This window comes from Vidua macroura, chromosome 5 (assembly GCF_024509145.1).
Source record: "Vidua macroura isolate BioBank_ID:100142 chromosome 5, ASM2450914v1, whole genome shotgun sequence".
In the NCBI taxonomy this organism is placed as follows: Eukaryota; Metazoa; Chordata; class Aves; order Passeriformes; family Viduidae; genus Vidua; species Vidua macroura.
Window position 1 is genome coordinate 15,089,589 of NC_071575.1, and position 16,111 is coordinate 15,105,699.

General features: G+C 33.7%; 1 protein-coding gene across 1 annotated transcript in view; it reads left to right on the forward strand.

Moving 5' to 3' along the window:
* CFAP54 (cilia and flagella associated protein 54) overlaps positions 1–16,111 on the forward strand; it is a 101,765-nt gene that overhangs the window by 63,729 nt on the left and 21,925 nt on the right. Inside the window, exons 46-53 of the mRNA XM_053978379.1 lie at positions 1,110–1,292; positions 3,744–3,830; positions 4,816–4,938; positions 5,847–5,900; positions 7,212–7,428; positions 7,765–7,859; positions 9,385–9,554; positions 14,716–14,818. Coding sequence (XP_053834354.1) covers positions 1,110–1,292; positions 3,744–3,830; positions 4,816–4,938; positions 5,847–5,900; positions 7,212–7,428; positions 7,765–7,859; positions 9,385–9,554; positions 14,716–14,818 — 1,032 coding nt within the window. The remainder of the gene's footprint in view (positions 1–1,109; positions 1,293–3,743; positions 3,831–4,815; positions 4,939–5,846; positions 5,901–7,211; positions 7,429–7,764; positions 7,860–9,384; positions 9,555–14,715; positions 14,819–16,111) is intronic.

A 16,111-nucleotide genomic window follows, 5' to 3' on the forward strand; every position in this document is an offset into this window, starting at 1 on the left:
AATGATTACTTGTCCCAGTGCAGCTTCAGGAAGTTATCTGGCTTCTTCCAAAACCAATACTGTCTGGTATCTTGTGTTGTGATTGTGGCTGTGAGACCTGTCCTAGGCCACATTGGAAAGCTCCTTAAATTCACCAAAGGGAGAACAAGTTGAAGAAACAAAAGTAAAGGAGAATTTTTACTTGCTTCTAGCACTGTAATTGCTGAACAGTTACAAAGCTGAACAATGGTCATTCCTCTTGTCGGCAGAAATGGTAGCAAGCATTGGTTCCAGTTGTGTAACAGTAGAAATAATTATGACTTGACTGAAGTGGGTCTGATAATAATTGGGATAGAAGCAGCTTGCAGGGTGATTGTCTTGAAAAATATAATCAATTACTGTCACTGTACTGCAAGAAGTTCAAGCCATAATTTGTTCCTTGAATTGGAAAGCTTTTATAACCTTGTTTAAATTCCACCTCTGGTATAGGCTTTAGGCTTGTTAATATCTCAGATCTGAGTGTAAATGCAAATTTCTCTAGCATATCATTGCTAATTATACCAAGATAAACACAATTGGGAAGGAATATCCAACATCAGATACAATGTTAGCTTTCTTCCCTTTTTAAGAGAGAACATTTAAATTATTTCCTTGAATTTCATATTAGTTTTTAGTTATATGATTTAGGCTGTGCTAGCTGACCTAGTTAAAGGTGAAGCTAGAGTGAAAAGAGCTTTGAACTGGCTTTAAAGTCAGCAACTCTCCCAGAAATTATTAAATTTCATATTAGCTTTAAGTTAAATGATTTAAGCTGCACTAGCTGATAAGCTGCAGTATCTGACCTAGTTAAAGATGGAACTAGCTTTTAACAGGCCTTAAAGTCAGCAAGTCTCCCAGAAACAATGGGAGACATACTGTTCTTAGACTATTTACAGCTTGTTTATTTCTCCATCAACTTCACATATAAAACATTTTCTCTAAAAATGTATTCAATATTGTGGCTGGAAACAGCTGAATAATTAAGGCATTGATGGAGGTGTGTTTATGAAGTCATTTATGAGTTGGAGTTTATGGTGTCTCACTAATACCTGTACAACTTTTCACAAATAATTCATTGTTATTACTTTCAGACCCTGTTTAGAGCTTCTCTTCCACATCCAACATCTGACTGTGACTTTGTACAATATGAAACAAATCTTCTTATTCCTGGTATTGACCTGTTCTCTGATCGCTACAGAGCTGATATCTCTACTGTAGTTGCAAGTCTGAATTTCATTATGCTTGAACTACATTGTGCAAAACAAAATTTAATAGTAAGTATTATTTTTATGATCTGGAAAGGATTTTTAAGACACCTGGTCTTACGTTCTTGTGTGGGTGTACTTATGAGTTACCTCAGAATTTCTAGCAAAACACCCCTATGGCTAGGTTCTGTGGCACTTAAAACAAGGTATAGCTTGCTGCATGCAAGTTTTAGAAAACAGGAAAATTTTTTATTCTGGAAGATGACAACAAATGATTCATTTAGCTTAGGCATTTTAGAGGAAATTTTCTATTACATGCTACTCAAAATACACTTTACAGAAAAATACTTTAAATGCAGTATGTCCAGAATGCTTTCAATACTTCAACTTCCAGTAGATAAAAGCCCCTTCTGCCTTTTTCCTTTTCATGTTCTCTTATTCCTCTGTATCAAGTGTTTCTATAACTTCCCTCCTATGCTGGTCATATTCCTATTTCCTCCATTTAATGGCTGACCATTTCCACTTTAATCCAGCTTCCTTCAAAGGTGCAGTGCTGTACATTAGAATAAATAGATTGAATTGATTACTGGTACTGAAAAAGGTGCAATACTCTCTCTTTTCTAATTTAGTTCTGTATGCACCAATAGAATTTCCTGTCAGGTGATTATTTTATACCTCTGTAAATCAAGCATGACAGAAAACTCTCCATCTGAAGAAGGAGATAGATTTTTCCTGTTTTGATGAGTTGAATCCACTTATGACAAGGTCCTGCAAGTGGCAGAGCCAGGGCCAGGGAAGGGAAAAGATTGCAGGGCTGGCAGCAAGGAGTAACAAAGGTGAGGAGGTAGGGATGGAAGAGGAGTTAGACAGGAGGAGACAGAAAGATTTACACCTTTTTTGTCAGCAAGCCTTTTGTTGGATTGATTTCTTTTGGAACTTCAGGCTAACTCCCATTGTTGCTTTTCCCCACCCTGCATTGCTGGAGTTCATTTTGTTATTTAGCTTTGTTTAACTGTCCTCGCTATGGGAGATCCAGTAAAATCCAGGAGCAGACAATTACCTGGAGACAGAGGCACTTCATTTGACTGCTTACTTCACATGGCCATGCACATCTTTGATTCTTTCTGCACTTTTGCCAGCAGACTATAGATGCAGTTCATGGATCATGGTCAAAGCAATTGCAGTTTTAGCTGAATGAGAGCTTCATTTCCCCTGAATGCTTATTGTGTGGGAATGTTTTGGATGGTGGGTGCTAAGTTGATTTGACGCTTAAATCAAAATACATCAAGATTCAAGTTTTATTAAAAATAAAACTTCAAAGACTAATTTTGTTGAACTACTTCAAATATCAGTAGGAAACTCTATGGGTACAATTAAAACATTTGCCTCAAGCATTTGTAATCCAGATTCAGAAGTATTAAGCTACATTATGAAAACTTTAAGTGAATTTGACAAAAATCTAACAATGCCGTTAGCATTTTCTAAGCTTGAGGACATTTTAAAGTGAAGAAAAATGTAAAAGCTGAACAGTAATTAAATTTTGGAAGTTCTTTCATTTTCAATAAACACATAAATCTATTAGGAAAGAATCTGCTTTTTCTGAAATATTGTATAACAATAGATCATAGAACCATAGAATGTTTAGTTTTGGAAAGGACATTTAAAGATCATCCCTGGTAAGGGCAAGGATGTCTCCCACTAGACAAGGTTGCTCAACACCTCATCCAACCTGGCCTTGAACACTTGTGTGGTTGGGCATCCATAAGTTCACAGGTAACCTGCTTCAGTGTCTCACCACCCTCGCAGTAAAGAACTTTCTCCTATTATCTAACCTAAATTTCCCTTCTTTCACTTTGTACCCATTACTGCTTGTCCTATCACTAGAGTTCCTGATGAAGAGTCCCTCTCCAGCTTCCCTGTAGACCCCCTTCAGATACTGGAAGGATATACAGTGTCTCTATACTTTAATTGAGCTCAGTTTCAAAATGTGTTTTTGTTAGTTGTCCCTACAAAAAAAAAAAAAATTTAAAATGAATGTAAATAAATTTGTCAATAAGTCTCATCACCATCCACTTTATTTTACAAGTGGTAAAATTTCACTTAGTTGCAGGACTTCATTGTGTTTATTTTAAAAAGCTTACAGAATTCTATTTTTCTGTTAGTTTTATTGAGAAAAATATAGCATCAAAATGCAGGCAGTTTTAGAAATCCCTTGTATCAACCTATTTCTGGTAGGTTTACTCAGCAATGATGTGGTAAAATATCCCACCTTGAACACAGAGAATAATTTGGACAAACTTAACATCTTACATTGTGAATCACATATAAGGTTAGCTTTAGTGAGCTGAAGAACTTTTTAACACATTAATCTTTAAGAAAGCATAAGAGAAGTAGTGATGGTGTGTGATGGTCAAAGCAGTAATCTTATCTATGTATTTTTAAAATGTAATTGCAATGTGTATTTCCATAATTGTACCCTGTATAATGTTTATAGCTGCATGACCTACTATTTTGCTACAGATTTTACCTCTTTTCACGTTATACCAATATATTGTATCTGAGATTTGTAAGGAGCCAGCTAAATGTATTGAAGGAAGAATCCTCAAGGTAATCAAATAAACTTTCTTTTACTCAAAACACATTGTATTTCAAGTAAGTTTTTCAATTCTTTTTTTAATGTAGGCAATTTAATATTCATATATTTCTACTATGAAAAGTAATGCTTTAAAATTCAGCTGTTGCTTAGTGTTTCTTAGCACAGCAGATGGTAGGGGTACTATCTAAATGCAATTATTATTTATATTCTCAATTTTAGTAGCATGCAGAGCTATTTAAAAAGTTTTACTGTTAATTTCCTACATATGCTGTTGAGTGCTTCCATAAATTCTTTCTACTCTCTGTTTAATGAAGAAGAGCTTTTCTTTCTTTGGCCCAGACTTCTCACTTGGTATTTTTTGTCTTGTTCCACTTTTCTTTTAAATGTTTTCTTAAGTGCAAAGCGTGAATGACTATTTTCCCCCCAAATGTTCACTTCTGGATTTTTTCCTACTGTCATGGTAGAACAAGATTCCATGAAATCTAGGAACAGAATTTTGTCTTTTCGCTAATGTTCACCTTTTGTTGTTGTTTAAATAATTTGAGAGTTTTGGGGTTTTTTTAAAGCATCTAACTATCAAGAGTTATTACAAGTATTAAGAGTCAACATGATATTGGTTTGAGATAATTTCAGGAAATGTTGATATGGGTTGAGTAGCTGAGCACTACAAGACTAAGATGAGTAAAATCTATGAAAAAGAGTTTGATAAGGGGCTGATCTTGGACAGGCAGTCAAAACACTTACCAGATGAAGCAAGTTCTTTCCCTTTGTCAGGAGCAAGTTTCAAAAGACTTTGTTTTTAAAAGAGAAAGACCCATTTTTTAAATTATTCACAATAATATGTAAAAGATTCCTTTCCATTGAAGATCATTCTCCATCAATGTACTATTCTGGTAGCCAAATATATTTGAAAATTACCTTTAAATACATTTTATTTTGAGCAAAAAGAATAATGAATAACATTTAAATCAAAGGCTATGTTTTTTTTTTTCATAGATTAAAGTACTTACAGATATAGGATTTTTTACGGAGGCCTTTCATGAGTTGTCTTTGCTTATTTTGGGAGAGAGAATTCCTTGGAAAATACCAGCAGGATACAGATATACTGAACAAATGCAGGTAAACACCAGAAAAGTATGAGATTGAGCTGTAACAATCCATTTTCTTCATGAAACTGCATGTACTCCATATCTGCAAGTTGTTATATGTTCCTAAGAAATTCCTAAATTTCTTTCAATAGATGAATCAAATAGTAGACTTTGAATGACATTAAAATCTCTCACTAAACACCAGTAACAGAAACCAATTTTGTAACATGTGTTTTATATACTGAGTACTGCAAATACTACTGTAGAAAAAACAATGTGTGATTTCATATGCAGGCATGAAGAGTATGGATAAAGCAAAGCTGACATGGGGTCTTGGGCCCTGGGGAGGGTGGGGGCAGCCTCAGGAGATGCTGGGCCATAAGAGCTAGTGTTGCCCACAGAGCCTTGAACTCACATCATCCCAGGTCAGTTTGATTTTCCCTCTATCTGGTCACTAATGTGCTACAAGGGTTGGAAGCTGTTAGCAATTGACCTGGACTCTTGTCTTACTGTGAGCATACCTGGGCAGGCAGATCAGGTTGTTGGGTAAGCCTCCCCCATAACCATCCTTTCCTTGTTTCCCAAGCACGTACCAAAATAAGCTAATGATTTAATCCTGCATGAATGTAATCAAGGTCTCCCTTATGTGAGTGGTCTCCCTTATGTGGTGGGTAGGTGACATGACAAAATACTTCTGGACAGAGCACCAGGTGAAATTCAGCATGAGCAGTAGGATAAATATTGTCACTAAAAAGGTTGTCAAGCATTGGACAAACTTCATGTTTGTTTCCTTTACTCTGTATTACAGTGAAGCAGAGGAAATTGAGTTTAATGAGCTGATTTGAAGGGAAATTTCCCTCCTCCCATCTCTGTTAACTCATTGGTTTTATACTCATATTGTAACACGTTACTTTCTTTGTTTTTTTTCCATTTTTACAGGCCTTACAGAAATTTGATTCTTCAACATCTCTCATGACTGCTACAAATTTGCAGGTAAAAAAAAAAAACCTGAAAGAGGTAAATGTTTTATGCTATATATAAATCTTTATTTTTCTGTCTTAAGAGAAAATATCCTTGTTATTATTAAAAAATCCAGTAAATAGAAGACATATTCTTCTAGATGGATTAATATTTCCTAAATTTTAAATTTTATGACTGACCTCTCAAGGGAAGAGCAACTACCATTTTCACCATTTTTTCAGATGGGATATCTAGTGTGTACAAATCTGTGGCTTTTCTGTGCAAAACACACTAATGGAAGTATTCAGACTTTGTTGTGATATGGAAGGTCTGGTGTTTATTCTGCTAAAATATTGAGTGTGTCAGGCTTTTAATGTTATAATTTCTATCAATTAGAATTGTCTTGATAGATTTGTCCTAATTCAGATGGGGGTTGAAGTCTGTTTCTGGGGAGAAAAAAAAAATTAAATGGTGACTCTATAAACCAGTGTCTAAACAGTCATTTTCTCATTTATTTAAAATCACTTACTTATCACTAACTTCTTTTGTGTTTTTCAGTTTTAATAATTTCCTTTTATTAACCTTCTCATAGATCCATTGAGCTGATAGGGGTAAATGTGAGAAAGTTGTACCATTAAAACAAATTGGTAAATTACAACTCCTACCTTTTCTCCTCCACTTTTCTCTCTTGTTTACAGTAAGCTTCTGTGTTCTGTGTCTCCTACAACAGTTGGTATTACAGAGTGGAAATGAGAAATGTATCTTGACAGCTTTTGATCTCACTGGTTTCTGATTTATTTTGAAGTTGTGCATTAGCTTGAGCTTTTGATTTGAACACTTCACAGTATATGTGGTGCTGTTACTGGTCTCGTGATCTTGCAAATCTGTGTAGACTTTCAACTTCTAAATTTATTAATCTAAAGTGAGACTATTAAACTCATGATAAAACAAGGACACTATATTGAATAACAAAAGAGTCTATGAAATATGCTAAAATTCTGTGATACAGAATTTTTTCCTTTCTTTACAGCAGACTTTTCTTTGAGTTGAGAGTTTTGAACTACAAATTCACCTACAATGCAGAAATCTAGAACTTGCAGTGATAATAGCTATAACTTCATAGATGCACTTTCTGCTGTAAAACCAGTCTCTGGTGCTGTAGCAAGTGCTATTAAGGGGGAAGTTTGGGAAAAAACCCCTACTCACTCATAATAAATGAGACTATTACTAATATTATTCATGTTGTTGATTTGTGTCATTATTAATAGAAACAGAATATGTCTTGAACAAGAAAAATGTAAAATGTGTAATTTCAAATAATCCCAATTATTAACCTTCTTGTAGGTACTGGAAGATACATTAAATTGGAGTCTGTCTTTAACAGTGGTGCCACTATGCAACCAACAAATTATGAATAAATTAACCTTAGCCAAAATGCATCTCATAATTTGTCTTGCTGCCACAATAAATAATATACCTGAAAAAGTTGAAAAAATGGTATATTCTGTTGACAACAATGGCTTGCCAGAGCCAAGCAAAACAACAGCATCAAATCTAAAAGGTAATTATAAGGATGGTGGAAAAGTTTATTTACATTGTTTCAAGAATTCTTTTTCACTTTTAACTGCATCTGAGTTAATATGTCACATTATGAACAGTATTAATTTTCAATGTTGCTGAAAAAATGCAGTCATTATTGAAATAAGCAGTAAGACTTGTTTTAGGTTCTTTTATTATTCTTCTACTACTATTATTATTAATTAGTTCCATTATTACTTATTTTGATGTTGAAAGTCCCAGTTGTAAGTAGAGAGAAAAGGACTATGTTCTTCAAATTACTAAGAATGCTTTGGTTCTGCATCTGTTAGCTGAATCTTATCTGCAATGTATTTGACAGTTGATGCTGATCAGAATTCAAGACAACAGGAACAAAGAGACAGAATGGTGCACCTTGTTGACTGTAAAGATGAATTAAATATGGCCATGCTGAAGGTAATTTTGATTTTAGGAGAAAAGGATTAAGAAAATGCAGATTGATCCAAAAACATTGCTAATGCCTTCAATGTGACAGAAATTATGATGAGAGGATGGTATGAAAAAGGAGACTAAAAATTTCTTTTTCCAATTTGACTGTAGTCTGACTAGCTGTGCACGAAGTGTTCACAATTTGATGCAATAATTTTTCATTTTTGGTGCATCATTTTTCAAATGGTGGGACATATTTCCACAATCAGATCTCAGTGTGACTATTTCAGCATAAACGGTAAAGACAATGGGATTTTCAAGATTTTATCTTGAAATGTCCTTTCAGAAGGTTCGATCTGTAGAACATGTCAGAGACTCTTTGATGGGGCAATATACTATACAAATAAAAAACGAATCTCTACCATTCTCATATGTGAAATATTTTAAAATTTTCATGTAGCTCTTTCTGGTACTTTATTTTGAAGAAAACATACCGCAGCTTATTAGCTTCTTTGTTTGAAGGGAGTTTGTTTAGTTGGATTTTGTTTTGTTTAATTGTAAAGTTTATGCTTATCAGTTTCACATCACAAAAAGACCAAAATTAAGGGCTGACATATTCTTTATTCAGAGGGGCCTTCCACTTTGGAAGTATCTACTTTTGGCCATTGTTACAAACAAACTAATGCAAAAAGTATTTCTGGAGAAGGGAGGATGATTTTGTATGGCAGTTAGTATAGGTCATACACTAGAAACTTGAGTTTTATTATATGTTCATTTTAATTGAATAGGGCTCATTTAAGAGGCATAATATATTTCTTACTCTTATTTTTTTTTTAACTATTCTATTCTTTTGGAGGAGTTTTTATGTTTTGGGATTTTTGTGATTTTTTTAAGTCGAGCTCTGAATTTTAATCAAAGTAATGTATTGGATGATACAAGCCTTTAAATTATTTTTTAATTCTGCTGAAAGCTCCACAATTGAGATTTAATTTAAAATTAACTTCTTTTTAGATGTGTTTTTTACAGCTTCCTACAGATTTTTTGATCAGAACGACTGTAAATTGTAGTTGAACTTTGAGGGTACATACTGCACACAAGGATGTAAAATATAGCTAATAAAGAATGTAATACTTATTTTGATGTCTTTAATATTGTTTTTAATGTTGTATTTATTGTTAAAAATTACTAAGCATAGTGAGAAGTATAGTATAACATTATCAAGTATAGCTATTATTTAAAGACTGGGAAATTAATGAATAGCATTGCTAAGCCTTAAAATATGGAGTTAAGCAGGCATGGCAATAGTACAGACACAGTTAAGATGTTGCTGATTTAAACACACATAGGTCTAATCTAACTAAACACCAGAATTCTGAAAACCTGACAAAAGCAGAATTACCCACCCCACCCCCATTTATAGAAAAGGCATATTGCACTTAAGTTGATTTATTTTAGGATGCAGTAAAAGCTGGCTATACAGAAAAGAAATATTTGTAAATAATTTTTTTTTTCTTTACTTTTTGAAATCATACAACCTTGTGTTCTTCTCTAGGGGATTTTATTGACAGAAGCTGGAGAAAGTCTGAGCTATCTTGTACAGGACATACAGGAAAAATATGATGGAGACATATCTCGGTATTCTGTGGAAGATTTAGAGGCTCTTATTGAGGCCAAACTTGAACTTGCTTCTATTTCTCAGCAAAAGCATCAAGCAGCTCTCAGGTAAGTAATACTATATGAACAGCCTTATCTTGCACAGCCTTCACCACAGTGATTAAAAAAATAATTTCTTTATTACTACCTCAATATTGTAAATCTTAGTAGTTATCTGTAACAACTCCATTAGTATATTTACAAATGTAAGATACAGAGGCATTTAATTTTTTTATTATTGCTTTATTTTGCTTTTTAAAAGATGATCAGTTATAGGACCAGAGATTCAGTCACCCCAGACAATCAGTTACGATTTCTCTGTGAGATGTTTTTGTGATAAAGTGTTGTATAAAAACAAAGAAAAAGTTGCAATCGTCATGATTTTGGTTAAAGTCCGGATATGTTAGACCATGCGTGTTCTTATAATTTTAAACTGTACAACAGAGCACTAATTGTATCTCTGAACTACTGAATTCTACTTTGTTCTAGAATGCCCTGTATTTCTGTCCTAAAGGAACATTTCTTCTTGGTATACTTATTAGTTTCAAATTAAAACGTCAGCATTATTTTTTTTTAATTACAGTGATTAAAAAGCATTGAAGTAAACATTAAAAGAAGATTTTAGCAGCATTGTTTAGCAGCATGTTGTTAGTTATAGTGTCTAAAATATTGTTCTGTTATCTCTGTGGCTGATTTATCTCTATGTATCTCTGTATATCTGCCTGATATTTTCTCCAAATTAACATTCCCAAATTCTGTGATTTTCTTTTGAGATTCTGATTTCTTTTGGAGAATTTAATGAAGTTACAATTTTAACATTCTTGGAATATATTGGAGATACAGAAATACATTAACTCTTTATGGATGTTAAATTCCAAGCATTGTTTTGGTCTTTTACCTAGGAGAATTTGTCTAGCATACCTGTAATTTTACATTAATTTGTGTAAGAAGGATGTTAGTTTTACAATGCATGATAATTTTATCAGTGTGAAGCTCTTTTTATCTCATCTTTTATTAGAGGGAAAAATCTTTGGGCGTACAAATTGCTAACTACAGATGGAGCATACTGCAGTGTAGCACCATCACCTGCCAGACTAGATTGAGATTTGGTACAATGTAATCAGTATTTGTAATGTTTGTTAGGACTAATCTGACTAAACACACCAGAATTGCTACAATAAATCTTATAGTACTGTAAGCATAAAAAAAAAAAAAAAAAAAAAAATTAACCCTTTCTTTATTGTTGAAATAGTGGTGAAGATTGCTGATGAAGTGGTAGGTAGCTCATCAGGCCAATAGATAAATCAATCTCAGTGGGATTTTTTTACCCAATTAAAAAAATTTGTTTATTCTGTGATAAAACAAGCCACCTTCCTTCTCTCAGCTCTCTTAGCTGAATAAAAACTCTCAAAATCTATACCTTGTAAATAGCACAATTTCTTTTGCATTGTGGTGGTTCAGCAATAAAAATAATTAACAAGGATAGGAGCTTCACAGTGCTGTATAGCCTACTGAACTGAAAACAGTAACATTCTACAGTGTGGTCTTTCCCCCAAGTCTTGTGTATTTTATTTTAAAAGAAAGCAGTTTCCCAAAAATTCAGATATTAGGAATGTAATAATTTAGCAATAATGTCATTAGGGAAGATGCAAAGTAAAAGTTTGTATGTTATTTGTGGACATTCCTCATCATGAAATAGAGATCTATTTCAGTGCTTTTTGAATTAGATTAATTTACTATAAATTGTCAAGGAGAAATCCACCAGTTGCTGACAGTCACCTCATCATACTTTTGAGTGTCCTGAATTTATAATAAAGTCAGTATACTAGTAATCAAGGAGCAGTATGCACACTTGTGAAATATTGTGTGTGCAATCTTAGCTTGATACTAGGCTGGGTAAAATCTGCATTAGTAGAGTCCTGTCTCAGACATTCTCACCCTGCTGAACTGGTTCCAGTGTATGCAAGACATTTGAATGCAGGACCCTTCATTTTGCCATGAGGTTTATATCCTAGAGAGTAGTTTCTCTGTTGGTTTATAACTTGTCTCGGATTGAAGAAACTTTTTTAGAATATTGAGGATTTCAATGGATGTCAGGCATTGTATAGATCACTATTTGTGACTCCCAAGTTTTTGATGGGTGTTTGTTTAGTGGGTCTTATATATTGATAGTGGTCAGTATCAGGGAAAAAACTCATCAAAAATAAAGTAACAGTTTGGGTTTTTTTTAACCTATTTTGCAGTTTTATTGCACTGCCATGGAAGCTGCTGATATGTCTGCCTCAGATACAAATGAAATATTTCTTCCGACAGCTGAATGTTTCCTGCCTGCCAGCCTAGAAATCAAACTTTGCATGATATTACAGAAATTCATCTTTTTTTTTTTCCTTTGGCAAAATGACCTAGTGGTAAAACTGTTATAGTCAGCTGTACTTTCCTATTTTGATCATCTTGTCACTTTCTGATTCAGCTGATAAAAGGATGTGTATTTTGTCAAGGGAAATATATAGACACATCACTCTTGTTGACAGCAGAAGAGGGTCACAAAAATTTCATCAAGGGAAGCTTCTGCATTACAAGCTTCTGTCTTGCAAAAAAATGTATGCTTCAGAATAACTTTATGTATAGGACTAATCTCATTGATCTCAAGGAGAGTACTTACGTGGTATCTGTCCTATAAATGTGAACTTTTTAATTACCCAAATGTGTGCTTCTCTGCTTATGTGAATAAATGGTGACTTAAAACAAGGCATATATTAATCTTTGGGCTTGTGGTCCATATTTTACTTAAGAAATTTATGTGTAAGCATGTAGGTAAAAATAGCCTCATTTTCAATATTGCTAAATGTTGACAAGAGCAGTTAACTCAAGGCAGTGGTGCTGAGGAATTTAGATTAATATTTGTTAATAACCTGTATATACTCTTAGGTGCTGTACCTTCTCCAAGGTATTTGAGATGTGAACCATAGCATCTCAATCGATGTTTTAAGAAAAGTCAGATTTTGCTGTAATTTTAACTTTGATGCCTTGGTTTCAGGGGAGAACTCTTGAAAAAAGCAGTTGGGGTACATTATTGCATTATACTTTTTTCTGTTTGCTTTTATAAGCAAATCCTGTTTCACCTTTTCTGCTGTTAGAGAGAAACCTATCATCAAATTCAACATTGATTTATTCTGTTTTCATTTTGTTGAATAAAACTGAGGTAAAGGGATGATGAAGGAGATTCATGAGGATTGAATTCTGAAAGGTAAAAGCCAAGATATTAACGGCTTTGGTTCTCATTGTTACTTTGGGGTATATTTGTGCTGAATTGGTGTAATCCATCCAGGTCTGCATCACAAAAACAGCAAGGAGGATAGAATCAGAAATGACAGGAAGACTTAAACTGCTCTCTTATCTTAACAGGAGGTTATCCATCCTGTGGTTATACATATGTTGACAGAATAATGTGTGTAATTTAGAAGTAGTTCAGCTCTTGTTCAGAATTCTTTGTGCAAGATCTTTGCCTTTGCAACCATTAGTCAAGAACATCTCAAAAGCAGTAAATTCACACAGATCCTGAATCTCTCTTGCATTAAAAGATCTTTGCACTGTTCTGGCAGTGTAAAAAGGACTTTAAGGTGTTAATAATTATTTTCTATTGTTTTATGTGCTTCATAGCAGCCAGTCTTTATGTAAAGAGAGTCTATGTAAAAACCCAGCATAGATAAGAACTTTGGTTATACATTTTTAACAATTAACCTGCTGAAAAAAAATCTTTAAGTAGTGAGCTAGGCATACTCTTTGGTAGCTTAGAATTATTAGAAAAATGTTTCTGTGAGCAGAGAACGTGTAGAATTTTAAAAAAATTCCAAACAAATAACTGCTGAAACCAAACTCAAAAATGTTTTAGAGAAGATGTATAAAAGAAAAGATTTACAGACATAGAGGAAAATGTGCAATTGGGAGAAACCAATACAAAGAGACATTGATTTTGGCAATTCTCAGAATATTTTGAGTAGTGTGTTCTCTGGATAACAATTCCTAGTATGAAAAAGGTCTTCTATCTATGTTTGCTTTGCAGATGTCTTCATATAATGAAATAATTGTATTCACAAAGTCTGCTGCTGTAGATACACATTTTTGTACATGTAATGCAAATGGAACATTATCTGAGGGTATCTGAGTGCTTATAAAGACAGAAAAAAAAGACAAAAATCCCAGTTGTTAGTATTTTAAGAAACCTGACAATATTTTGAGATCTAAGCCCATCATTTTTTGACACATAGGGTTGAATGCTGCACCAGTCCTAATCGTGTCTGTATCTTTCAAAGGTGCTGTTAGAGTGAACTCCAGAAAAGAATTTAGGATATGGGGCGGGGAGTACAATAGATGCAATGTCATGTTTTTTCTTACTGATGAGGTTTTGCCTCATCACCTTGGTGGTGTTTACTAAGATCCTGTGAGTATTTGACCATGTGGATTTAACAAAAGGATTAATGCATAGCCTGGAAAATTTTTAAGGATAAAGGTATTAACCTTAGTTGTGGATGATATAGAACTCTCCTACTATATCTTGTAATTTTCAGTGGTTTTGCATCTTCTAATTTCTAAGAACTTATCCCCAAAGACAGATATGCCATGGTTGGTCTTGATCTACTGATTTGACTAGATCTAAAAGTTGGACTTGACAATCTTAGATGTCTTTGCCAGCCAAAATGATTCTATGATTCTGTGTGTAACTGGAAATTATAATGGAGTTCTGTTTTGATTGCTCCAACAGAATATATTTGAGCTTATATGCTATTGATAGAATAATAGAATCATTGAGCTCATCAAGTCCAACCATCAACCCAGCATCACCACCTAAACCACTAAACCCCTAAATGACCCCTAAACCACTAAATTTTATCACCCGGATCCAGATGTCTCTTAAGCTCCTCCAGGCATGGTGACACACCACATACCTGGGCAACCTATTCCCATGCCCGACCACCTGAACAGTGAAATATTATCAGGTTATGTCTGTTATTGGCAAAACTTGTTCTCGTACTGCTCTTTTGGCACTTTCATAATGCAGTGCCTACAAATTCAGAAAATAGTCTGAGTGTAATAATATTTTACTGAAGCAAAAATTGGCAACTGGTGATTTACATCTCTGGCATAGTAAAAAATGAAGTATCTATTTTAATAAAATCTTAAAGGGGCAAATATAATTAGTATTTTTAAATAATATTGCTCTATACCACAGTGTTGCTTTGGCTTTCTCTGCAATTCGACTTCTCCAAGACGCAAAAGTTTTTAGCGTGGACGTAGCACATTTTCAAGAAGAAAAGAACGAAAGGGAGTGTTTGGTATGTGTGGATTTTGTTTTAAACTTATCTTTCTTTGTATATGAATCTTTCTTTTATTTACTATTGAGTGATTTTCATAATATTAGAACAAAGCAGTCATTTGTATTATATGGTTACCATTAACCTGGGGAAAAAAATATCTTTGACATACTTCGGGTACCTGCTTGCTTAAGGTGTGCTCAACGTGTCTGTAGTCATCATTATAATTTATATGAGGTTAGGAATTACAGTTGTTATTTCTATTACTCTCAAATGGCAGCACTGAAAATCTTCTTTTGTTTAAAACCCTTCAAACAAAAAGGAAGGGAAAAAATAGCTATCAGTTGAAAATCTTGTATTATTCAGTTAAGGTACTTGAGATTTTCTGATTGAAAACTGAATTCTCTTTCAAAGAGCCAGATGGACCATTTCACATAATTGCTGTGTTCCACATGGAGCGAGATTTCAGCTGACTTCTGTTGTCCAACACACAGGGATTCTGACCTTTGCTTTGGGAAGGCTGTTGGTCACACACCACACAGTCCCTCTTGAGTGCACAGTGAGTTAAATTGACTCACGCGGACAAGCAACACTTTGTCTTGCCTATCAGGGGCTTCTGTCTCTCTGCACTTGCTCCTCTCTTTTCTTAGGATGGTCCTGTAGCCAGTAACTGAGCTATAGATATTTTTTTCCTCATTTGCATCAATGCAAGTCAGTCATGATGATTTTTTGTATAAGTAAAATGCACGTGGTGCATTGTCCAGTGATTGCTTGCTGAAACAAGTAGTAGAATATGGAGTGTAGAATTTTAGTAATAGAAAGAGTTTTTAGAATATATGAAGAGAGCACAAGGAGTTGAGCTGAGAATTCTCACAGACACTTGTAGATTACATTACACTACTACATTACTACTTACATTACTACATTACACTAATATTTGTTTCTAAACAACAGAAACACAAAAAACTAGAAATCAAAAACTAAAAATTTTTCTAGTCATTACTGAGGTACCAGAAATGGATACTGATTTTGCTCTAAAATTAGGCTTTTATGTGCCTTAGAAGTTTGTGTAATGTTCCTGTTTGAGTTGAATAAAATCCAAAGTCTTTGAATTGTTCTTCATAACAAATATAGTATATAGATATATTTATGGAGTCTCACATAAAAAGTGGTTTATTAGTCAATGCTTTAAATTATTTTATATATATTAAAATTTAAATAATAAATGGCCTCCTGTTATTAAAAATATGTATCTAATCTTCAAATAAATTTCTGTTTAGAATGTTACTATTATTTGTAGTATATTCGTAATAA